At 39.9% G+C, this 26,933-nt stretch overlaps 1 protein-coding gene across 3 annotated transcripts in view; it reads right to left on the bottom strand.

The window, feature by feature from the left end:
- golga4 (golgin A4) overlaps positions 1–26,933 on the bottom strand; it is an 82,278-nt gene that overhangs the window by 43,404 nt on the left and 11,941 nt on the right. For 2 of the 3 annotated variants that reach the window (XM_017702647.2, XM_017702650.2), the window contains 8 exons: positions 15,205–15,279; positions 11,380–11,697; positions 10,292–10,339; positions 8,670–8,726; positions 6,555–6,653; positions 6,336–6,477; positions 3,628–3,824; positions 71–154 (listed from right to left, as the gene is read on the bottom strand). In XM_017702647.2, coding sequence (XP_017558136.1) covers positions 71–154; positions 3,628–3,824; positions 6,336–6,477; positions 6,555–6,653; positions 8,670–8,726; positions 10,292–10,339; positions 11,380–11,697; positions 15,205–15,279 — 1,020 coding nt within the window. The remainder of the gene's footprint in view (positions 1–70; positions 155–3,627; positions 3,825–6,335; positions 6,478–6,554; positions 6,654–8,669; positions 8,727–10,291; positions 10,340–11,379; positions 11,698–15,204; positions 15,280–26,933) is intronic. The other variant, XM_017702648.2, reaches the window with a different exon arrangement.

The following is a 26,933-nucleotide window of genomic DNA, read 5'->3' as shown; positions in this document are numbered from 1 at the left end:
CAGCTGAACCCACAGGAGGAGCCATATGAGGCCTCTCTCTCTTCTGAAATCACCAGCATGTTTCTCTCACCTTGTCCTGCTCCAGCTGCTCGATGAGGTTCTTGGCATCGCGCAGCTGTGTGATCAGCTTGGTCTTCTCCGTAGTGTGAAGATCCTGGGAAATAAAGAGTGGGAAAAGATGACTATCGTCACTTATTTAAAGAAACTTTGTGTTTCCTGGCTGTAGATATTTCAGCAACTCAGCAGCTCAGAGTCCTGGCTTTAACTGGACTGTCTGATTTACAGGACGCTGACTGAGAAAAGACATTCTGTTGAGTGTCAAGAGCCATTCAGGTTCCTCTGAGACCACAAAAGTCCCAAAAATTTCCAATGCTAACGGCCCAACTAGGGCAGCTACAGTACATATGGTCATACAGCACCTTACCACTACTATTAATGAATTAATGAACAAATCCCACATACAGCAAATCTCTCAAACTTAAATGACATCTAATATCCCATAACCCCACCCCCCTCATAAAAGAGATGGTTCTTCAATGGCTCTAGAACCATTAACACTCAAAGAACCCTTTGCATGATTAAAGGGTTCTTTCCATCATGAAAGTGTTCTTCAGACTGATGGAAAACGTGCTGTAAATGGTTATACAGGTTTTTTTTAAAAGGGTTCTGCTATTGCTATGATGTCAAGCTTGTACCAACAGAAGACCCTTTTGGGTGTTATGTAGAACCATTTTCAAAAAGGTGAAGTTTGGAGGTTTTGAAAAACTTCATGTAGCCTTCAGATCAGCTCAAGAACAGCGTAGAGAGCTTCATGGAATGGGTTTCCATGGCTGAGCAGCTGCTTCCAAGCCTTACATCACCAAGTGCAAAGCAAAGTGTGGAATGCAGTTGTATAAAGCGCTAGAGCAGTGGAGACGTGTTCTCTGGAGTGACCAATCATGCTTCTCCGTCTGGCAATCTGATGGACGAGTCTGGGTTTGGTAGTTGCCAGGAGAACAGTACTTGTCTGACTCCATTGTGCTGAGTGTAAAGTTTGGTGGAGGGGGATTATGGTGTGGGGTTGTTTTTCAGGAGTTGGGCTCGGCTACTTAGTTCCAGTGAAAGGAACTCATAATGCTTCAGCACCAAGAGATTTTGGACAATTACATGCTGCCTTTGTGGGAACAGTTTGGGGACGAACCCTTCCTGTTCCAACATGACTGCACACCAGTGCACAAAGCAAGGTCCATAAAAACATGAATGAGCGAGTTTGGTGTGGAAGAACTTGACTGGCCTCAACCCGACAGAACACCTTTTGGGAGCTGTTATAGCTGCAAAAGCTGGGACGACATCATATTAAACCCTATGGATTAAGAATGGGATGTCACGAGTTCATACGCGTGTGAAAGCAGACGACCAAATACCTAGACAAGAGCTACAAGTGAGCAAACTGAGGGTGAAAGTGGCAAAGAGAACCCCTCAGAGAGAGAGGAAGAAACCTCATCCTCCTCCTGTCGACACCAGACAGCAAAACAATAACACAACAAAACAATAAGAGTTACATAATCGTGAATAAGTAAAAAACGGCTGTAGGTACAGTGACGAACTGGTGCAATGAATATATTAAACACCAGACTAAAGCTGGGCCTTCACTACATGATTTTTCGCTAGACTTTAACCCCAATATGCCCCTTGCGACAAATGTTCATAATCAGAAGCGATTTTCCAGGTCGGAAGCTTGATCGGAAGTGACTGACTGTGCGGATGATCTGTTAGTGTGAGAGGAAGAAACAAGTAAATCTTTACCCCTCCAATCGAACTCTGAAGTGATCTCAGACCCTCAGATATTATGAGACATATTCAATATTTACGACTTAAAATGTTCATGAGTACTGCAGTGTGAGACTTACTCAACGAGTGATTCAAACAGCCAATCAGAGAGCTGGAAGAGCAGAGAAACAGGGAAAGAGATGCACCTGAACAGCAGAGCAGAGACAGAGGAGCTGAGAGAAAAACCCAGCAGATAAGAGCCAATATCATGTGTATAACTTTTATAATGTGGATCTAGACAACTGGTCTCTCTCTACAGTTTAAGCTCAGCTGCCAATCTGTAGTGAAATTTTTCTCCAGCTCTCACTGTATGAGCGTTTCTAGAAGCATATTCATCGTCAGTTAATAATTTCTCGCTGTGCATAAAACCCCAAACAGGTCCAGTGAGTTCAGCTCTGTGTGTGATGTGATCTGAGGAGATCTGGGAGTCTGAGTTCTCATCCATAGCCCAAACTCGTTGTGCGCATTATTCTCTCTGTTTGCCCCAGTCGAGTAGTCTGAGCACCTCATGAAAAAAAGACAAGAATCTCAGTGACAAACTGATGTTAAGTTTGTGATGCTCTCAGTTTTAAGAAACCTGTTTAGATTTTAAAAGTAGTTTAGTGAACGTCCAGCCTGAGTCAGAGCTTACTAGTGCTTACTACCCTGCCGCGATGCACCAGTGGGTCTAAGAGTAAGCACACTTTCAGAAATTGTAGGCTGCCTCACTCCTTCAGGCCTCTGAGACCAGAGGACTCAACACTCAGACCTAAATTACAGCCTGGTGGGCTGCTGGTGGCTCTTGAGGCGACGCCTCAGTGACCGAAACGGGACTCTTGACAGGAACGAGCGGTTAACCCACTCGTATGCCCGTGGCTTGGATCAACATTTTAGTGAAGCACACTTTGCAGAAAAGTGACCGACATCACACACTAAACAGCCCAATACCGCTGCTGTCAAAACCTTAAATCTTCAGAATGGTAACTTTACAGGAGAAGTAAAAACCTACTTCACTTTTAATGTAGGTCAATGGAACCAGACTTTTTTCCAAGGCATTTTGGGATGTTTCCCAACACGTGGGGTGGTCCATTCATCATGAAATTTACACATAATACAAAGATCAACAGGTATTTTCAAATTATGTCAAAAACTGGAAAAAACCCCAAAAATGAAAATTCAAAATTTTGTTCTGAAAGCAGCGAAACTCTCACTTTCTCCTTTGTCTTCCCATCCCTCCAGTCTTCCATAAACTGCTATTACTGTTCCATATACTCCAGCTACCCTGTTTAATTAATTTTTAATTGATCATTTAACAATTTTTTACTCATTTACCAATTTATGTATGTTATTTTATTTTTCCTTTTTGTACTAAAAGTCTTGCTAAAAGTCTGTCCAAGTTGATGTTAAAAATACTTTTTAATAAAGTATTTTTAATGTTTAATAATCAGTCCCAGCTGAGGTTAAAAAAATATATAAAACATTAAAAATACTTCATAAAAATCATTCCCAGCTGATGTTGACAGCAAGAAACAGCCAATAAACAGTAACGGTGCATTTAAACAAGCAGAAATATGTTCTCTGTAGAGGATGTGTAACTTACTTACACTTAGAAAGTCAACAGACGACTGTATTTCTTATACATTTACATGTTTTTACTTGTTTGCATATTCATTTGTCTTTATTTACTCTACTTTTCTCTGCTCCTGCTGGGTGGGGGGTCTGGTTCTAAGGGCTGAATGAGTTGTTAAACATGTATTTTGTTGTTTTCCATTTGTTTCACCCAATAACAGAACATTAATAATAATGATTTCAGGGTTCTGCCACTGTGATCAGACGTACCTTCATCTTCTCCAGCTCCTGCAGTCTCTCCTGCAGCTGCTGCTGCAGTGCCTCGTTCTCGCTGCTGAGCTGGGCGCTGCGCTCTTTGCTGGTGCGGATCAACTCTTTGCAGCGCTGAAGCAGCGTCTCCTGCCTCAGCACCCGCTTCTGCAGCGCGTCCACATCCACAGCACCGCCCGGCTCACTACTGCCCCCTGCTGCACACAAACGCATCACATCAGCCGACTGATGAAAATCGTGTGTTATATGGTTCTATCTAGAATCTTTTCTAATTTACAATTCTATTATTACAATCTAAAGCTTGTTACAGTAGAAGAATCCCGTTTGGTACTATATAGAACCACTTTCAAAAGGGTTTTTCCACTCTTAACAAGCTTGACATTGTAACAATAGCAGAACCCTTTTTGGTTCTTCATAGAGCCATTTTCAAAAAGGTTCAATGACCAATAATAATATGCAACACATTCTCCATTAGTCTGAAGAACCATTTAACAACACAAAAAAAACTTTAATCATGCTAAGAGTTCTTAATGGTATTAATGGATCTACAGCCCCATTTCCAAAAAAGTTTGGGCGCTGTGAAAAATGTAAATCAAAACAAAACACAATGATGTGTAAATCATTTAAACCCTATATTTAGTTGAAAATGCTTCAAAGACAACATCAAATGTTGAAACAATTTTTTTTGTTTATTTGAAAAATATTTGCCCATTTTGAATTTGCTACCAACAACACGTTCCAACAAAAGGCTGGTAAAGTTGTGTAATGATTTAAAAAAAAAAAAACATCTGGTGGTTGATTGGCAACAGGTCAGCAACTTGACTGGGTATAAAGAGCATCCCAGAGTGGCGGAGTCATTCAGAAGTAAAGATGAGTAGGGGCCCCCACTCTGTGAAAGACTGCACCAACAAATAGAGCAACAACGATGAATGCTTATCAACATAAAACAGCAAAGAACTTCTGCTTTTCATCGTCTACGGTACATAATATTAAAAGACTCTGAGAGAAATCTGGAGAAATCTCTGTACGTACGGTACGAGGCCAAAAACCAGTATTTGCTGGCCATGATCTTTGGGCCCTCAGACGGCACTGCATTAAACACAGACATGATTCTGTAGTGGAAATTACTGCATCACTGCAAGAAACACTTCTGAAAACCACTGTCTGTGAAAGCAGTTCATCACTGCATCCACAAATGTAAGTTAAAACTGTAAAACACAAAGAAGAAACCAAATATAAACAGGATCCAGAAATGCTGCCACCTTCTCTGGGCCTGAGCTCATTTAAAATGGACTGAAGGGAAGTGGAAAAGTGTCCGGTGATCCGACAAATCAACATCTGAAATTTTTTTGGAAAAAAGACCACTCAGCTTGTTATCAGTGCACAGTTCAAAAGCCAGTATTCAAGATGATTTATAGGGGCATTAGTGCACATGGCATGAGCTCATCTGAGATAGACTGACGCAAAGTGGAAAAGTGTCCTGTGGTCTGACGAGTCCACATTTCAAATTGTTTTTGGAAATCATGGACGTCGTGTCCTCTGGGCCAAAGAGGAAAAGGACTGTCCAGATTGTTATCAGTGCAAAGTTCAAAAGCCAGCATCTCTGATGGTATGGGGGTGTGTTAGTGCCCATGGCATGGGCAACTTGCACATCTGTGAAGGCACCATTAATGCTGAAAGGTACATACAGGTTTTGGAGCAACATCTGCTGCCATCCAAGCAACGTCTTTTTCAGGGACATCCTGCTTATTTCAGCAAGACAATGCCAAGCCACATTCTGCACGTGTTACCACAGCGTGGCTTCGTAGTAAAAGACTGTGGGTACTAGACTGGCCTGCCTGCAGTCCAGACCTGTATCTCATTGAAAACGTGTGGCGCATTATGAAGCGCAAAATACGACAACGGAGACCCCGGACTGTTGAGTAACTGAAGTTGTACATCAAGCATGAATGGGAAAGAATTCCACCTACAAACATGCCCATGTCCCAACTTCTTTGGAAAGTGTTGCAAACATCAAATTCAAAATGAGTGAATATTTGCAAAAAACAATAAAGTTTATCCGTTTGAACATTAAATATTTTGTCTTTGTAGTGTATTCAATTGAACATAGGTTGAAAAGGATCTGCAAATTATCGTATTCTGTTTTTATTTATGTTTTACACAACTTCCCAACTTCATTGGAATTGGGGTTGTACATTTTAGCAACATATGCTGCTGTTCAGACAACGTCTTTTACAGGGAAGGCCTTAATTATTTCAGCAAGACGATGCCAAAGCACATTCTGTATGTATTGCAGCAGCACTGCTCCGTATTAAAAGAGCCCAGGTGCTAAACTGACCTGCCTGCAGTCCAGACCGGTCACCACTGATTACATTGGGCACATTCCCAAACGCTTACAGGGTGCTGTTAAAAAAGAGGTGATGAAACACAGCGGTAAACAGGCCCCTGTCCCAACTTTAAAAAAAAACAATAAAACAATAAAATATCCCAGTTTCAACATTTGTCTTTGTAATATTTTCAATTAAATACAGGGTTTAAATTGTTTGCACGTCATTTTGCACAATCTCCCAAATTTTTTGGAAATGGGGTTGTATTTAAAGTTTTTCCTTTACTACAGAACCCTTAAAGAACCATCTTTTTCAAGTGTGTAGCTGACACTCCAGGACCAGCATTTGGAACTACTGGATTAGTAGAAAGTGAGTTTGTACCTTCATTCAGTTCAGCACAGTCCCCTTGAGCAGGGCTTGGTGGGTCAGAGGTGATCTCCGTAGCATCAGTGGGCTGGGCTTCTCCCTCAGTGGAGACCAAAGCTCCAGGAATACCCTGCAGCCGTTTCTTCGCAAGAGCCACCTATGACGAAAATCATCAGAATCACTGAACACAATAAATACTGTTACACATTCTCACACACGAGAACAAACACATACTTGGGTCTGCAACACCGTGATCATCTGGTCTTTTTCTTCTAGAGCAGCATCAAATTCCTCCTGCAGGTGCTTCTTGGCTTGCTGATCCATCTGCAGCTCCTGACAGACAAAAGCATGACTGGGAATAGGGCTAGGCAATATGACTATTATTACAATAAAGTACGTCACAATACGTTTTTTTTTAGCACACTGTGGATATCGTCAATACTTCAAGAACACTGACCTGCATGTTTTATTAGAGGATAATTAATCCTGGATGTAGCACAGCTCAGTATGTAAAATTTAGGGCTGGGTGGTAAAGTGTGATATAACTTTCCTCGATAGAACTACAAGAAAGGATTGATGAATTTTCAATATAATACCTCACTTCCACGTTCTAGCGACAGCCCTGGCAGCGTCCTTACCTTGGCTACCAGTGCCTTACAGAATGCAATATAAAATGGCGTTGATAGTTTGTAAAGCTCTGAATGGTCAGGCACCTGCATATGTTGAGGACATGCTTTGTATGTACGCGCCCTCAAGATCTTCAAGGTCTGCCTCTCAAATCACTTTTAACCGTTCCTCAGTCTCGTCTCAAACAAAAAGGGATTGTGCGTTCGCTGTCGCTGCACCAAGACTTTGGAACGGTCTTCCAAGTGACATCAGGCTTCATCTGTGACCGTTTTTAAGACAAAGCTTAAAACACATCTGTATCGATTAGCATTCAGCAGTCGTTGATCTGTGGACTGAGGTCTGTACACTGTTGTGTGAATGTATGGTAGTGGTGTTCGGAAGGTGGGAATCCTTTTTGTTTTATTGTAAAGCACTTTGGTTTTAAATGTTCTACATAAACAAAATTGACTTACAACTAGAGAAGAGTGTCAGGGAGTGAAATGAGTCATTAAATATACTTTAGCAACATCTGAAATTCGGAGTTATAAGTTCTCTGTTTGAGCGGAGCGACCGGTGAACTGCTCTCCTGTGAGTGTGAGTGACGAGATCAGTGGTGTAGCTGTATTGACGTACAGTGAACTCACCTCTTTCCGTACATCCTAACAAGCTTTAGCAGCGTTAAATCACATCTGCTCCTCACAACTACTGCACTGTTACAGCACTCAGTCATAGTTTAGTGTTAGTGCACTCCCAACCAATGAAATCGAAAGATGTTTATTCGAGTTACAGCCCATATTTAAACGAAAGTAAACTGAGGAAGCTGTGAGGCTTTGGAGCACGGGTGAGCTAATTCGTTTTTGCAGCAGGCTAACTTGAAGCAGCTCTGTCACTCACATAACACGGAGAACTGCTGATACTGAAGATCAAACAAGACACAAAAGCACTGATTTTAGTTTAAACGTTCCTGAAAGGAGGACTCTGTCTGGTGTGAGACTCACACTGCAGTTACTGTGTTTAAACAGCGACTGTCAGATATACTGCAGTTCACCCCTCAAACTACTATAGAGAAACTCAGTCATCTGCTAGCTGGTGTCTGAATACTCTGATATGTTCTGACATGGATGTGGTGGGAGTGACGGCAGTAAGGCGGCGATTGAACCTGAGCCAGCTAATGTTTGCTGTTTGTATTAAGCTGATGTTGCTGAGAAACCTAACCCGACATCTGCTTCTTTCTTAATTATGACTATTATAAAAATTGTGGCCATGCTTTTCTAGCTGCCAAAAACAGCTAATCAGAAGCTTTCTCCCGCTCTCCCATGACAAATCTGTGAAATGTTCCACTGTCTGGTGAGTGCTTGTCATGTACTGACCATAAAGAATAGTTTAAAATGACAATTAATCCCTCAGGATCAAAAATCAGCCCTCAAACTCGAAAGAAATAATGATTCGACATTTATTGCGATATGTATCAATATCAACTGATATGAAATCATAATATATGTATAATAATATGTATTGTTCTGTTTTAAAACATTCGGTTCTGGAAAGGTAGATATATACTTTTCACCTGGAAAAATTATTTTCACAATCAGACCTTAAAATCACTGTCATACCTTTGAGGGAATATTTACACTGTTTGTAACTTGATGAATGAGAAGTGTACCTGTATAGAACCTTTATTTCTAACAGTGCAGGTACAGAGAAAACAATGGCAAAACTGAGGGGCTGACTGTGCGAGTATACCTCTCTGAGCTCTCCTATTCTTCGCAGTGCTTTGTCTTGGCTCTGGCTGAGAATAGCCTGTAATAGAAGAGGAACACGGCATCTTAATCAATAATACAGTACAAATTTTTCTAGGCACAAACTTGGGTCCCAAATTTAGGCCCTGCTGAAGCTGGATAATTTTTACCTGGAGAAGTTCTGTCATTTGAGTGATCACTGATGGGATCTGTAATTTTAATCCAGTACAGATCTGCAACGTCCGTTCTCTGATTAGTAATAACTCTGGAACCAATTAACCTCTATAATTAGTGAAACCCAGAGCTCTTTTGACCTCACAGTAAAACAAAACCTGCTAATAGAGAACATCACCTTTTTTTCGGTGACCGGGAGACAAGGTTGACAAGGCTAAGTGACCTGTGCAGGGTTCCTTTACCCTGAAGCTCAAAACGGGACCACAGTGACCTAAAACATGTTTGCTGATGGCCTAATTAAAATGAAATATCATTAAAGAAGCTCGCACAGGGCAGAGCTGAGCTCTAAAGCCTATGCGTCAAACACAAGGCCTGCGGGCCAGGTTGTGCTTATTAAAAATTATTTAAATTATCTTTTTATATTAGCTAATTTTGCCATGAGTTGCACTACAGTTCCCAGCATGCACTGCAACATAATGTGTGCTCTCACCTCCTCAACAATCAGAAGCTCAAAAGGGAGAGATGACAGCTGTCTAGTTCAAGTGAAGGGCAGGTTTATATAGGGCTTGTTATATTTCAATCGCCTTCATAGTTCCAGGACATTACGATCAATTGTCAGTTCACTGCACAATGTTACGTACAAAGGAAGTAAAAACATTTACTGGTTGAGTTTGACACCCCTGCTCTAATACTGCTGGGTGGCCTTTGTCGAGGTGGACGAGCCCACTTTACTAACCTAAAGACCACCAAATTTTTCATGAGGCTTGGAATTTAAACAGAGAAAGGCAGTCAGTCTAAAGATAAACCAGACAAACGCTGAAATTATGTTAACAGTAATTTTCATCATTTCTCATGTTAAAAGTTTAATTAATGTAAAATTAACTTGAGCTAGACGTTTATTAGAGTCTCATCGCAAAACGTCTATGTAGCATATACTCAAAGAGATGGTTAAAGTAGATCTACATAGAACCATGAACACTCAAAGAACCCTTTGCATGGTTAAAGGGTTCTTTGCGTCATGAAAGGGCTCTTCAGATGGAGAATGTGTTTAAATGGTTTTATATATAATGTTTTAAAAAGGGGCTCTATATAGCACCCAAAAAGGTTCTTCTATTGTAACAGGCTTGAAATCGTAGAAATAGAAGAACGCTTTTTGGTCTCAAATAGAACCCTTTTCTTAATGGAACCATCTATAACACATTCTCTATCAATCTGAAGAACCTTTAAAGGGTTTTCTGCATCATTAAATGGTTCTTCTCAGTCTCAGTTTCCCCAGTACAATGCAATCCACTCAGGATAACCAACCTAAGCATCAAATCTCATTTGAAATCCCACCTTATCGACTTCAGCAGATGTTCTGCTGGAGCAGGAATTCAGAGAGGCAGCTAGTGTGCAGTGACAACACAGCAGCTCATCTGCGGATTTGGCTCACTGTCTGCTTATGAAAATTACCTGCGTTTTCTCTTTATCTCTCTGTACCGTCCTGTAGGCCGTGACCAGCTGTGAAGAGATGAGAGAGAAGAAAATCCACATCATTCCCATCCTGAATACTAAAATGAACGGTCTCATTAAACTTTCATAAGGTGCATTTACAAACTAGAGCATCAGCTATAGAAATGCAAAAAGCTATGAAGTAACTTCTGTTAAAGCACAGACTGATCAACTATATTTATCTACATCGATCAGGCATAACATTATGACCACCTCCTTGTTTCTACACTCACTGTACATTGTATCAGCTCCACTTACTCTATAGCTGCACTTTGTAGTTCTACAGTTACAGACTGTAGTCCATCTGTTTCTCTGATACTTTGTTAGCCCCCTTTTACCCTGTTCTTCAGTGCTCAGGACCCTCATGGACCTTCACAGAGCAGGTACTATATGGTTGGTGGATCATTCTCAGCACTGCAGTAACACAGACGTGGTGGTGGTGGTGTGTTAGTGTGTGTTGTGCTGGTCTGAGTGGATCAGACACAGCAGTGCTGCTGGAGTTTTTAAACACCTCGGTGTCACTGCTGGACTGAGAACAGTCCACCAACCAAAAATATCCAGCCGACAGTGTCCTGTGACCACTGATTAAGGACTAGAGGATGACCAACACAAACTGTGCAGCAACAGATGAACTGTCATCTCTGACTTTACATCGACTAAGTGGATCGACAAGGTAGGAGTGTCTAACAGAGTGGTCTCAAGCAGCACTGCTGTGTCTGATCCACTCACACCAGTACAACACACACCACCACGTCAGTGCTACTGCAGTGCTGAGAATGATCCACCATCCAAACAGTACCCTATCTGTTAGGGTCCATGTGAGTCCTGACCACTGAAGAACAGGATAGAAGGGGGTAACAAAGTATCAGAGAAACAGATTACAGTCTGTAACTGTAGAACTACAAAGTGCACCTATAGAGTAAGTGGAGCTGATAAAATGGTCAATCATGTTACGCCTGATCGCAATGTATATTCAGCATGTAGCCCAAGAACAATAAAGAAAGATCTTTCTGAAGCGCTAATCCTGATTCCCATCCTCCAGTCAGTACCTCAGAGTATTTCCCTCGATAGTTGGCCAGGCTCTTCTCCACCCTGTGCAGGCGATGCAGGAGCTGCTCTTTAGAAAGAGCCTCTGCATTTCCAGGAGATTCTTCCGCCTCACTCTCGATGTCGGAAGGGGGGTCGTAGGCGGGGGTGACCTCATTGTCTCCTAGAGGGGTGAGGGAGTCCCTGGATGGGCTGCGGACCAGACTTTCCCTGGAGCCAGAGCGGAAGAGGCCCTCAGCGCGGCCTGAACCTCGAAAGAGAGATTCCACTGAGGACACGCGCTGCTGCAGCTTCTGAGCAAGAGACTGTGGCTCCTCCCTCTGGATGACAAGAAAACACACAAGATGGAGTGTTTGAACTTAGAAGTGGCTGATATGGTAGAAATGTAACATCACCACAATTCCTAGAAAGGCGCGATATAAATAGAACTTATTATTTTAAATTATTTAAATCATTATTATTTTATCATTATTATTTAGTATTACTCAAGACGTTTTCAGGATAAACAATTTGCCTCAATAGTTTAATTTTGCTATTTATAATCTGGCACATTGGAAAAACCAAGTAGTCTTTTTATTTATAAGAAATATTAAAAACTATGCTGTAGATATTCTATATGTCACCAAAAATGGTTCTTCTATGGTTAAAACCTCATATGGTAACAATAGCAAAACACATTTTGGTGCTACTTTGGAGCCATTTTTCAAAATGGTTCTATACAGAACCATACAGAGGCCATTCTCCACTATTCTGAGGAACCTCCTGACGATGCAAAGAGCCTCAATCATGTAAAGGTTTGTTTGAGTGTTCATTGTGCTATATAAAACTATTTTCTTTTCTAAAGAACCTTAAAAAAAGTATCACTTAAGAACAAATGTTTGAAGAGAATAGAGCCATAAGCTCTTGGTAGAGTGATATGTTCCTTGGTACTAAAAATCAGAGAACGTTGCTTTATGAGAAGCAAGATTCTTTAGTTTCTTTAGGTTTTACCAAACCTGAAACAGGAACCCTGGGTGGTGTAATTGATCAGCTGGGAGGAGTAAATCAGGATGATATTGTCATACTGTGAAACCTTTACTCCTCTTAACTAAAGCCACTATAGGTCAGATATAAATCTTAAATAGTCATACAATTAATACAGTGTAGGTCTGGGCAAGTGGGCGATTATATCGGACATCGTAAACGGTCAACAAGTAACCCGATGACGATGTGTAAAAAGCGATAAATGCCATGTTGGGAAACTGACCGAAAACTAAAGAGGACTAATTTACTGTAAATCAGCTAAATATGTTGGGACAACAGGGATCCCATTCCTCTGTAATGGTAGCTTTGGTAGCTTTATCTAGCACACGGCTCTCCTTCTACTTTTTATTTTACGTTAGGTTTATTTTACGGCCTGAGTGAATGGAAAAGAAAAACGATGCTGACACGCCGCAGTAAAATGATGATTGTGTTTTAAACTAAAATCGATCTCAGCCTTTATTCTAAGCAAACGAAAGTTGGGTCTGCGCCACATGATTTGCGCCTCACACACTGAAATGATTTTCCAGGTTATGAGATTGAAGGAAAGTGACTGCCAGTGTGTATAATCTGGGGGTTTGAGAGGAGAAACAAGTGAATGTTTAGCCTTTCAAGCTCTGAGGCCCTCTGACCATGTTCTCAAACATGTTTGATATTTATGACTCAAAATGTTCCCGACTTCTGATGTGGCTGAATGACACAGGCCAACGAAAGAGCCAGGAGAGTGACAAAGGGCAAAGAGACATGCATGGGCAGCTGACTGTGGAGACATCTGGGATCTGCATGTTGATAAGAGCCATTATCATGTTTATATGTTACTCTCTTTACAACTTCAGCTCAGCTGCCAGTTTGCAGTGAAACATTCTCCAGCTCTCACTGTGGGATCAGTGTTTCTTAACCATATGTTCATCCCCAGTTTGTATTTTCACCTCACATAAAAGCACAAAGAGGTCCAGTCCAGTTCAGTCTATGGAAAAACTGAGTTTGTGATGTTCTCTGATTTAGAAAAATATTATGAATTCTATTAAATGCTGTGTGGTGTACTGTCAGTCTAAGCTTTTATACAAATCTAGAATAGAGCAAAATGTTTAAAACTGGACTGTGGACTGGATCCAGGATTTTGTAAATCACTGGCAGTTAAGTGAACTGATGTGACTCATTGTAACTATTCACAAAAACATTAAACAGTGAAGCTCAGAGCTCACTTTTAACAAACATCTGAAAGCACAGCTCTTTTTCACTGCAAAAAATTATATGCCAGCAAGTGAAAAACATCTTAAATCCATAACAACAATATATAGATTGTTCAACTTATTTCAAGACATTTTTACTTATTTTCAGCAATTTTATCTTGTCAGAGACAGAGGTGGACGAAGTACACAAATCATGTACTTGAGTTAAAGTAGAGATACCCAAGGTAAAATATTACTTCAGTAAAAGTAGAAGTCCTTACTCTAGACCTCAACTTGAGTAAAAGTACAAAAGTATTTGCCTTCAAATGTACTTAAGTATCAAAAGTAAAAGCACTAAAAGATTAATTATGACTCTAATGTCCTGTTATCATTTTTGTAATAAGATTCGCTTCATCAACTCATTTTAGGTGAAAATCCTCCAGTGTCTCTCTTGGTAAACCAGTCTTTTAATAGAATGTCATTAATTAGTGACACTGACGTCTATTAAAATGATCATAAGCACAAAACACTTAAGGCAGTTTCCATCAGGGAGAACCGAGTGGCTCTGAAATCACTTTTACAAACAAGCAAAGTTTCAGTGTAAGATTACTTTGTAAATTAATTACAAGTTGAATAAAAACTGTTTTTAAACTCAGGATCACAAATAAGTTTTCCTTTACTGTATTGATCTGTGGGTCTCTGTTCGTAAACAACCAGCCCAAACTAATTAACTATAAAATGAAAGTGTTTGAATGAATTCAGAAAAAAAGAAACATGCCAGTCACGACTGCATATGTGTACATATTTCTATATTGTGGTCTATTTGCACAAAGTTAGGTTAGTTCCATAGTTTAGGTGACGTATGTGCTCCCAAAATTTTACGCTGCTGCGCTGACGTTGAACCGTGTGCTGCACTGGGTCGGTATGACCAACAGGTCAAAACAAACTCAAAGTGACCGCTGTGCCCTGATTGGTGCTCTTGCTTTGCGCTTCTTTCGTTTTGACATATGTTTTTATACGCACAGAAACCAAAACGAACGATAGGTTTCACAAAATGTAGTGGAGGAAAAAGTCAGATATTTGACTTTGAAATGTAGTGGAGTGAAAGTAAAAAGTCGCCCAAAATGGAAATACTTAAGTACAGATACACAAAAAAAAAAACTACTTAAGTACAGAAACCAATTACATTTACTCAGTTACTGTCCACCACTGGAAATAATGAAGATCATTTTGCTGATTTCAAGAAAACATGCTTAAAACTAGTAAAGTTATTTGCCAGTGAAATAAGACACTTTGATAAGATAAAATGGCCTAAAACAAGTAAAAAATGTCTAGAAAGGAGTTACACAATCTTATAATATTCTCACTTAATGAGAAATATTAGATTATATGGACTAGACTCAAGATGTTTTCACTTGCTAAGATTTCGTTTTTTGCAGTATACCTCAGCGTTTAATAAAAATGTCTCTTTATCTTTTTACTTTGATCTGTGTCATTGCTTGACATGATTTTTATTTAATAATGTATTACTTTTCATCTTCATCAAAGTACTTTGAGCCACTATAACATTATAAAACATTATAAACAAGTTATTATTATAAAGTCAGTATGTGGTGCCAGAAATATGGTGCTTACCAAAGGGGAGGCAGCTCCATCTCCATTCCCATTCACACTGCCTCTTGGAGAGCTACCCACAGCCTTGGCAATGTTCTGCACAGGATCAGATGAAGAAACATGAGCAAAAAAAAAAAAAAAAAAAAAAAGAATAATAAAAAAGTTCCTCAAGGTTCAATACTGTGTCCTGTTAGTATCCTGCTAATCCAGCTGGCTGCACCCTGATTACTCTAGGGGCAATATTAGTATTGCTATGAGCAATGCAAGGGCCTCCGGTTACCCCCACATGCAATTTGGAGAGGAACACTGGGTTAACAGAGAGCATTCGCTACTGCACGAAAGAGAGCAGGGGGTTAAAAACAACACTACACCAGTTTCTTTGTCTACTGTGTAGCCACAAGGTCAAAAACAGACCCAAACAAATTAGAGGCATCAGTTACTAGGGCAGAACTCTTGACATTCCAGACCAAGGTTAGGATTAGGAAACACGCGGTTATCCTCTGTACGGCAAATGGAAGCGTCAGTCAGAGTCATATAATGTTATATAATGTTATGTAAGGCCGTTAGGACTAGTGTATAGACGAAATCAGCCCAAGTCCTTCCTCACCACATTCCAATTTACAAGCTGTGAGCCGTTCCCAACGCTCCATAATAAAGAAGGACAATTAAGGCACACAGCAAGCTAACATATGGAACACTAATGTACAAACATAGTAATTACCTAAATTGTTGGTATGTCTACTAAAAGAAAAAATATGGCAATAATGGCTTCTTTTCCACTGTCGAGCCAAATGGGCCATACTGGGCCATTGCGACTGGTCTGGACTCATGAGACCAGTTCCAGTTTCCTTTTTGATAAGGTCGGCACCCTCGGACCACCCAGATTACTGTCCTGCATACAAACTTTAACAAGTTTTAATCTCCTCAAAACAGATTTTAAAATGCACACAAACTTTTATTTTGGAAAATAAACTAAAAATAAAAATGACAATTTACGGACAACTAAGAGTAAAGGACCTACTGTAAAATGATTTTATAGGCTTGTTCTCCTGGTCATGCTCATGACAGCTGGGCGAACTTGCAGACAAACAAGCTACACGACAGAGCCTGTGATTGGTCAGTAAAAATACTTTCTGCAGATTTGTGTCGCAGATGCTCCACGTGGCGCTATGACATTTTATAAAAGGTGTCATGACTGCTAGAAAACGATTCGTTCACAATTCTAACTATAGCGATGTTTGAGTTCAGAATACCGCTACCATTTAAGGTAGAACAGGAAAATCGAACAAAAAGCTGGCTACAGACTACAGCCTCGTCATCTTGTGAACCTAAATATGAGATTATCTGTATGTTTTGCTGCCCAGTACTAATCAGAAGTATCAAATAACAGACTTAATGTCTCACATTTAGAAGATATTCAGTGTTTATTTAACAAATGTGCATGAAAGTGAAATATTAGTGCATTTGTCAAAGCTGAAGCTCCTCAAAGTTGTCCATCTTTGTTTAATAGCACGTCCTATTTTTCCCGACCAATCAGAGGGTTTGGCGCATAGCGTCTTCATTCAAGGGCTACATCCAGCTGCCGGCAAACAAGTCTTGCGTGACATCTACGTTTGTTCGTTTTGTCCGCAATTACTTCATATTGCTCGTTGAAGGTTGTCTCAGCAAGAAGTCTGCTTTTGCCTTTAGAAGTTGGTTGATAATTTCTGAAGCAATCAAAGACATTCAGTGATGATGAGGTCTGGACTCTGGGGTGGTCAGTCCATTGTTCTGAGAACACCAGCAGCTTTCTAAGCAGTGTGCTTGGGGTTGTTATCTTGTTGTGAATTAGACCTTTCTCAGAGATTATTGCATGATGTATTCAGATGTGTTTGTGCGTATTAACATTCATGATGCCTTCAGTCAAAAACAACTGACTCCAGGTGTTGTTATACATCCCCAAATGTGCACTGATCCTCCACCATGTTTGACTGATGTTTGACATGGTTTGAAGAGTCTTTCGTGGCTTCTGTTACTTCCAAAAATCTTAAATTTTGACTTGAAACCTTGTTCCACATCTCAGATTTCCATTCTTGGGGTTCTAGTGTAATTTCTGGTGAGTGCTGTTTATCTGTTGGGGGCAGGTTTGGCATCCACCAGTTCTTCCTGGTGGTTGTTAGGGAGCCCTATTTTCTCTGTAGCTTTTAATCAGTTTTGGAAACTCCAGTTTTATTCACTTTGACTTTCTTCTTCCCCATGCAAGTGGACTATCTTACATCTAATCTCAGAAATTGACTTTTGCACAGTACTGTATCAAACTCAGATGTTTAAGGCATCAAAAAAGAGGATAATAAATAACATTAAATAGCACAATAATATATAAGAATCTCTCAGGTTTGCGGAAGGCCTTGCCAGATACACCTACAAGCAAGACTTCGACAATACACTGAAATTTTAACACATTTGAGATCCATCTACTGTATCTACATGAAGATTTGTGTTCATTTCAAAGCAAATCAGGCAGTGCTGGACAAATTCCTGTCATAAAGGGAAATGAAGGAAAGCCTCCAAGAGCTTTTCCACCTGGACTTTGGGGAACAGCATTCAAAAGTTACTAGAGGGTTTCAAGCCAGTATTACTGTCAACAGAGCTCTGTTTTCAGGCAGTACATTTACAGCAGCATCAATCCCTAAAGCAATGTGAGATGCAAGCCAATCATAATTAGGGCCAAGTACTGAAATTCGTTTTCTTACCTGGCACTGAACAATCTTTAAAAATATGACATTTATGTTCGATGCCAGTTAAGACACAGGGTCCAGTGCAAAAATGTCACTCTAGCAAATATGATCACTTTTAATACACTAAAAGTCCAAAAGTTTAGGTTTTAAACATTTCATTTATTTAATTTCCAGACCAAACAACCATTAAGTACAAGTTAATAATTTTTCACAAGATGTTAATGAGGACCCAAGATAATCTATTTCTATAAGGAAAGAAAAAGAATAATAAAATATAAACAAACAATAAGAAAAACTGAAAACACAGTTTCCAAAACTGGAAGAGCAAATGGGGCTCCTAAAAACCACAGAGGGCTGAACAACTTGGGAAAAATACCTAATTGTGATTTTTCTAAGCAGTACTTGCAATTATTTTCTATAAATTAAGGGCCTGGTTCTTTGGCCATAAAGACCAGAACACATTTTCAGTCCGAGTTGAGGCTTCAACACAGATTTCATCACAATAATCATATTGTTCACCTCTACATGGATATTTGGCTGCTTTTGTTTTAACCCAACTCATTAACAGGCAGATCACAAGCTCCATCTTTTTAAAGTTAAGAAAACAGTGCTAATAACATAGGCTTTAAACTGCAGCTCTCATGACTTGAAAACTGCACTCTATCGAACTATGATTTTGATATAATCTTTCAGCCCTACAACCACCTGCAAGAGCTGGTTGACGCCAAAACCGCCGCCGTCACATAAACAGCACTTAAAGCTTTGATGTTTGAGAGAGAGGAGAAAATCAAGCTGCTTCAGATCTGAAAACATCCACAGGTGTTTCAGTCCATCCTTCCACTGTGAAAAGACCACTCAGCGCTGTGGGTCTGAAAGGATGTGTGTCTGATCAAGAGCTTCACTAAGAAGAGGAGACGGACACATCAAACAAAGAAGCTGAACGATGGACTGACCACCCCAGAGTCCAGACCTCAACACCACTGATTGGATTTGATTACTTCAGAAAAATCACCAACCAGCTTCTAAGGCCAACTCCCATTTCACCCCTCGCCCCTACCAGTTAGCCCTCCTGTTTTGTTCTCATCTAGGGTGTAGGGTGTCCCGGTTCTTGTTGAGAATTGTGGTGAAGTGTTGGGGCTACATAAACCTCCAAACAGAGGTTTTTCAGAGACTCCAATCAGAGAGATATGAGAAAAAAAGAAAAACCAACATGATGGCTTAACAAGTGACCAAAGAAACCTACAAACGTGAGAATTTTCTCCATTAAAAAATTACGACCATCATTATATTACTTTACTGTCATTTCAGTGTATTATGGTATTTTCTTCATAACAAGCATCACTAATAGTGCTGATGTCTCAGTAGCTAAATTACCTATTTCACCTGAAATAGTCCAGCAGTTCTGACGCCTGAAGCGCCAGAATGTACCTGCTGCTCCATTTAAGGAGGAACGGGAAAATTAAAACGAGAAGCTGGTGAATATCTGACTTTAGCTTCATATCACTGAAGAATTAGAGGTGGGTGATAATAAATAATTGCCCCCCCCCCCATTTTTGAAGGCACATGATGCCCTAAATGTAACTAAAGCCCAGCAGTGAGGAGCTGAACTTTACCCTCCTCTGCTGTCACTGCAGAAGGGCAGGGTCGCCTACAGAGCTGCGCTATTAGCTGTTAATGAAGTGACGCTCTTTTTATTTATTTATTTAAATGTGAGGGTCCCATTTCGTAGGGCAAGATTTCAATCACTACCCCTTGTAACTCAGTTCTGAGGGGTAAGAGAAACTCAAAAACAAGGGGTAGGGGTAAAAATAAGAAATTGGACTGGCCCTAAGACTGAGCTTTGGAGGCGAGTCTGCAGATTCTTTGAGGATCTGAAAGTGAGTCTCCTGAAAAGAATGGAAGCTGGAATAAAGGGAAAGAGAGACTCCCTGACACTCCGAGATTAGATTTAGCGGTTGAGGCTTCTGGGTAATTTTCTGTTAAATGTTTTTGTTTTTCCCTGACACTGAAAAATGAACAGCTTGTATTTAACAACTGTTTGCCTGGAAGTTAAATAACTTGTGCGCAGGACTGTACATCAACCCTAATGAACCATGGAAACAAACAGAATTAATCTCTGCCAAGAAGACACACTTTTTAATGCATAAGAAACGACTCCTCGTAGCTCTCATCCCATCATCATCATACCTTTAAACCACACGGCACTGGAAGTGAGACAGATAATCAGCCAATTTAACCACTTTACCATAAAGACAATCAAACCGTTCATCAGAATGACTTACGTGGCAATTAATCACCAGCTAAAATTACATAACGGTAAACGGGAATGGTTTATTTACAACCACGAGTTTTGTATAGAATCATTTCATGCTTAAATGGTTCTTTGCATGGTGAAATGGTTCTCCAATTGATGAAGAATGTGTCGCAGATGGTTCTTCATAGCTCTGTACAGCAACAAAAAGGTTCTTCTGTTCTACACAAGTTTAACAGTGTAACAATTGCGGAGCCCTTTTTGGTGCCATATGTAAATGTTCTACACAGAACTGCTTAAAAGGGTTCTATACAGCACCCAAAAGGGTTCTTCTACTTTTAAAGCTTGACAGCGTAACTATACAAGAACGCTTTTTGGTGCTATTTACAACCGTCTCCAGCACATTCTCCACCAAGCTGAAGAAGAATCATTTAATGATGCAATGAAGCTTTTAATCAAGCAAAGGGTTCTTTGAGTATCCATGGTTCTATACAGAACTGTTTTCTTTATATGGAATCTTTGAAGAACCATGTTTTTTTGTTGTTGTTTTTCAAGACTGTAGCAGAAAACAAAGTAAATAATAACTGAAGATGGGGAAAAAGAAGCACATAACAGAGTGGGACGGTATTCGGTTATGAGCCTCCATCAATTCACTACTAAGCCACCAGCCTAGAGACACTGATCTGCAGCTTTTCCAGGGAAAAGTGGTTTAGCCGAACCAACATACGGAAAATTTTAAGCACAACTAAAGACAAATTTCCTCTTGTAGGATCACTCGTTTAGAGATCGCTTGGCGAGTTTACTCCAGCTGTCCAGTGTCACAGCAATTCACCCAAGGTAATTATTGAATGTGAGCCAGTGCGAAAGGATGTATGAAGGGATTAGCTGAGGATAATACGCAAATCCTCCTGCCAGACAGGCCTCTCCATTCGCAGCCACAGCACCTAGAGTGGAAACAGCCAAACAGCCAGGATGCAGCTTCAAATGATTAAAAAAAAAAGTCAATTACTGACCTTAAAGTGGGAAAAAAACAAACAGCTAAATAAGCCAATTTAGAGGGGTTCCTTAAAAGAACAATCCGGATAAAAACTCTAATTTATACCATTTTCCATTTACCACACGTAGTCATTCAGCCATTACTTACAGTGCCCTCCATAATTATTGGCACCCCTGGTTAAGATGTGTCAAAAGCCTTAAAATAAATTCAGTTTTTATTGTGGAAACATACTGTCACACTGAAAATTGTAGAAAAATGTAACCTTTAACTCAAGTAGAGTTTTAGGGGGAAAATAAAATCCCTGACTAAGAAATAATTTTTCTTCATAAAATCACCTGTTCCACAATTATTGGCACCCCTAACAATTCTTAGGAAATAAATGTAATTAAAGAATTTCTGTCACTTCTACAGTAGTTTACGAAGTTAATCAAAGTATGTAGGAACATTTAATTAACAATTCACAACTTCCTGTTTCCCTGGGGTATAATTATGACGTGACACAGAGGCCATTTCTCTTCAACATGGGAAAGACAAAGGAACATAGCATTCAAGTAAGGCAGATGTGTGTTGACCTTCACAGGTCAGGCAATGGCTACAAGAAAATAGCCACTCACCTACACCTGTCCGTATCTACTGTCAGAGGAATTATTAAGAAGTTTAAAACAACTGGAACAGTGGTAAACAAGTCTGGACGAGGACGCAAGTTTATTTTGCCACCACGCACAGTGAGGAGGATGATAAGAGAAATAAAAAGTTCTCCAAAGCTCACTGTTACGGAACTGCAACAAATGGTAGCATCTTGGGGTCACGAAGTCTCCAAAACAACCATCAGACGCTATCTACACGCCAACAAGCTGTTTGGGAGGCATGCACGGAAAAAACCTTTTCTCACTCACAATCATAAACGTAAACGTTTGGAGTTTGCTAAGCAGTACTGGGACTTCAACTGGGACCGTGTGCTTTGGTCAGATGAAACAAAGATAGAGCTTTTTGGCAACAAATGCTGTAAGTGGGTCTGGCGTAACACAAGAGCTGAGTATGCAGAAAAGCACCTCATGCCCACTGTGAAATACGGGGGAGGATCAGTGATGCTGTGGGCCTGCTTTTCTTCCAAAGGCCCAGGGAACCTTGTTAGGGTGCATGGCATCATGAATGCTTTGAAATACCAGGACATTTTAAAACAAAATCTGGTGGCTTCTGCCCGAAAGCTGAAGATGGGTCGTCACTGGGTCTTTCAGCAAGATAATGACCCTAAACATATGGCAAGATCTACACAGAAATGGTTGACCACACACAGAATCAAGCTCCTCCCATGGCCATCTCAGTCCCCAGACCTTAACCCCATTGAAAACCTGTGGGGTGAGCTGAAGAGGAGAGTGCAGAGGAGAGGACCCAGGTCGCTGGATGATTTAGAGAGATTGTGCAAAGAGGAATGGTCGAAGATACCTCTTTCTGTGTTCTCCCATCTTGTGAAACATTATAGGAGAAGATTAGGTGCTGTTTTGTTGGCAAAGGGGGGTTGTACAAAGTATTAACATCAGGGGTGCTAATAATTGTGGCACACATTATTTGATGTTAAACAATTATTTCTTAATGTGGGATTTTTTTCCTACTGAATAAATGCACTTGAGATAAAGGTTGGATTTTGCTCTTTTTTCCATCGTGGTCCTATATTATTTAAAAAAACCCTCAATTTATTAGAAGCTAAAGAACACATCTTAACCAGGGGTGCCAATAATTATGGAGGGCACTGTATCTGTACTCATGCTTAAAAATATGGTTCTTCAAGCGTTCTGTATTAAAGCCAACGGTTCTATTTAGAGCCACGAGCTCTATATAAAACCATTTGCATGCTTAAATGGTTCTTCACACAGTGAAACAGGTCCTCAGATTGAGGCGTTCTAAAAAGGTTCTTCTACTGTGACAAGCTTGACATCATGACGATATTTGGTGCTATATAGAACCATTTTCCAAAAAGTTCTATATAGAACCATATACCCCACATTCTCCATCAAGCTTAAGAACCTTAAAATTTCCTTTAAAAAAAGTTTATTACTGACACCACGATGGAAACTATATGTAACTATATGGACTCTTAAGAATGAAATGTTTTGAACTAGAACCCTTGTCTTTACTAAAGAATCTGGAGCTTTATGTTCATGTTTAATGTCGCTACAAGTCAATAGTTACCCAAATCTATTGACTCAGATGAGCATAAGCATAGTAAAGATAGTTTGTGGGATAGTCTGAAGACCTGGTTCCATGGGTTTGAGTTACCTGATATAATATAATGACGCATTGATTAGACAAGATTCAGATTAAGTGCCCCTTATTAGTCCCACTACGGGGAAATTGCAGCTCCATATTTAAACCATCCATGCAGTGAAACACCACATAAACACTAGTGAACACACACACTAGGGGCAGTGAGCAGACTTGCCCGGAGCAGTGGGCACCCGGGTAACAGTTGGGGGGTTAGGTGTCTTGCTCAAGGGCACTTCAGTCATGTACCTTCGGCTCTGGGGATCGAACCAACAACCTTCTGGTCACAAGGTTCCCTGACCTCCAGCCCCTGACTGCCTGCCAAATACTGGAAATTAACTACAAATAATACTGGGCTTCCTGGAGGACAGGGTAGGAAATGCTTAAATGGAAACACTGTCACACATAAAATCTAAAACATAATTACTGTTTATTTATTAATGTTATTTGTATTTATTGTAAAATTAATGTTTTCTGAGCATATAAATACCTAAAGCTCTCTGTGTCTAAAACTTCTGATCACTGTATATGTGCAAAAAAGACAGAAATCATTAATGTAATGAAATACACCTGTGTTGCATAAATACATCATAACACTTGCTATATAAAGTGTTTGCATGCAGTGTTCAGCTACACGGTGAAGCTCTGTTGGTGTTTGTCACTCACAGTGAGTTGCACTGTGTTCTGAACCACATCTATAAGTCTGCCTCACCTTAATGAAGACCTGGATGCGGTTTGAGTGAGATGAGAGACATTTTAACCTCTTATTCTCCAGGGTATATTTTGTTTTTTTCCATCTGAATTTTCAAATCATAAGGCAAATTATTCAGTAACTGTGTGAAATAAATGCAAATCTTTTGTAAAAGTTCCACTCAAATGAACAGAATGTGTTTTATGATCTACACATATCACTATATGCTTACAATTTACTGCTGAAAGCCAAAAATGTTTACAGAGCAGATCACTGAAGAGACGCCATCTGTTTATAGTTTATAGCCCAGATTTGTGGAAAAATGGGTCGACTTTCAGTAGAAAAACAAACTGAGTTCAGCTTCTTTTATTATAAGGGTTTAAAATGACATCACCATCTATTTGACTGGACAGAAGAGTTACAGCCTCATATGACGCCCAGCTTCTGAATGTAGCTTATTCTTCATAACTTTCATATTTCATATGACGAAGTGTGTTTTGGAACCACTGGTGGTCTCAAGGAGTTGAAAATGTTAAGGATGTATTTACAGAAAAGATTTGGGTAACTACTGACTTCAAGTGTTGGTTAGTTTAGTCTCGTAGCTCCAGTTCTAAACTACAGAAGCCAATACGTATGTAAATTCTTGAGGGGGAACAGCAAACACATGTACATACATACTCATAACCGAGAAACATCTGAGTCTACTAATATGAGGCAGAGAGGAATTCAAACACCAAACTAGGGAATTATCTCAGTACAGAGGGAGACTATCCATTCCTCGAGATGCCAACAGGAAACCATTTAGAAAAAACAATCAAGGGATGAAGTGCAGACAGCGCACAAGCAACTGATACAAAAAAAAGACTGCAAAGGATCGGATCATAGGGATGCCCGACTCCAGCCTTGGAAAACATGAGTCCGGCAGAGTTTGGTGATTTCCACAAACTAATCAAACACGCTCGTCAGTTAATTATGTTTTAGTAGCGTTATCGCATAGAAACTGAATACAGACCTCAATTCCAAAAAGAGAAGAGTGTATGAAACGCAAATTAACACAGAAAACAGTGATTTGTAAGTACTCGTGTATTTAAACAGCACAAAGACAATATTTAATGTTTTATTTGTTGAGTTCATACACGTTTGCAAATATAAACTCACTCTGAACTTATGCTTGCAGCATGTTTCAATAAATTTGGGACATTTTAAGATCAGGATTGTTGTAAAATGTTCAAAAACATCTTAAAATAGGAGATGCAGTCATGCTTGGATAAAAAAGAGCATCCAAGAAAACAGCAAGGACGGGTCGAGGCTCAACACTGGCTGTGTTTACATGCAAAGATTTTTGCCAATTCGATTGAACACATTCCGATTAGAGATTAAGACTGAGGTGTTTATGCTCACTCTACTCAACAATCTGATAGAAAATCTGTTTACACGCTCACTACAAGCAATCCGATCCAAAATGATGCGCATGTGCAAGAACCGCTTAGTGTAGACGTTACCATGACAACCAGCATCACGTGAGTCCAGTCAGAGTGAGATGAGCAGCAGTGAGCAGTGCTTGTTTTTAATGTCTTTAAAATGCTGTCAGACTGAGGAAAACGCCCTTCACATGTCCTTATTAAAGAAGGCCCGAGAGGAAGATGTCGTGTTCTGAGACACATATGCTGGATGTCCACCAACTTCTATTAAAGATCAGAGAATAAACTTCATCTCCTCTTCAGACCAGTTTCTGCTCTGCCGTGTTGAATGTTATAAACTCTCACTATGACGCAATGCACACGCAGAATGGACTTAAACTTTCCGATAAGGAATGTAATCAGATACAAGCATTTACATGGCTATTATTCTTCTTTTAAACAGATTATTTACAGAATTACCCACCTTGTTCAGTCGGATAGAAACTGTATTCTGAGAGGCCTCAATCAGACTAGACTACTCTGAGGTGTTTACATGGACGTATTCTATTCTGATTGAGCTATTAGTCGGATTGTTAACAGATTATTGGGCTGCACATAAACTGTGACACAAAAATGTGTCAGTGACAAATCCAATAGTTTAAAAATAACAATCCACAATGAGCGATTAAGGATTTTAGGTATTTCACCCTCTAGAGCACATCATATTAAAAATATTCAGAGAATCCAGAAAAATCTCTGTTTGTAAAGGACAAGGCCAGCAACCAAAACTGAACTCCTGTGAGTAAACAGACTGGACTATGTTTAGCAGAAAACATACAACAGAATTGCCACTAACTTCTCTGGGCTCAAGTGCATCTGAAATAGACTGATACTCAGTGTGAACATGCATTGTGGTCTGACAACATTGCTGAAAGTAATAATGGACGCTATGTTCTCTGGGCCAAAGAAGGAAAGGACCATCCAGTTTGTTACCAGCATAAAGTTCAAAATCCAAAATCAAAATCCAATAGAGGGTATCCTGCGCATCTGTGAAAGCACTTTTAACACAAAGATACCTACACATTTTGGTGCAGCATATTATCGCTGTCGGGGCAAAATCTTGCATCTCTATTTTTCTCGTTTTTCATTTTTTGTCATGGCTTGATAAAGGCAGCTGCCCTTTATGTTGTGTCAAAATTTTATGATGAATGAACCAACAGAAACGATCCAAGACTACTCAGAAAAATTATTCTTCTATTTACTTCCTTTAAAAGCAAGGACATTGGATGTCATTCTCCAACTGTTGTTAAGAACAACAGTTTCTTCTTAAACCCGCTTATGCAGTTTTGACGTAGATTTTGACTCACCAATGTTCTCTTATGTGGGGCTTGATCTTAGGTAAGAATAGAATCTACACACACTCAAGTGCACA

This window comes from Pygocentrus nattereri, chromosome 5 (genome assembly GCF_015220715.1).
Source record: "Pygocentrus nattereri isolate fPygNat1 chromosome 5, fPygNat1.pri, whole genome shotgun sequence".
NCBI classification, from domain to species: domain Eukaryota; kingdom Metazoa; phylum Chordata; class Actinopteri; order Characiformes; family Serrasalmidae; genus Pygocentrus; species Pygocentrus nattereri.
Note: the sequence above shows the minus strand (reverse complement) of the source record. Positions and strands in the feature narration are given on the sequence as shown.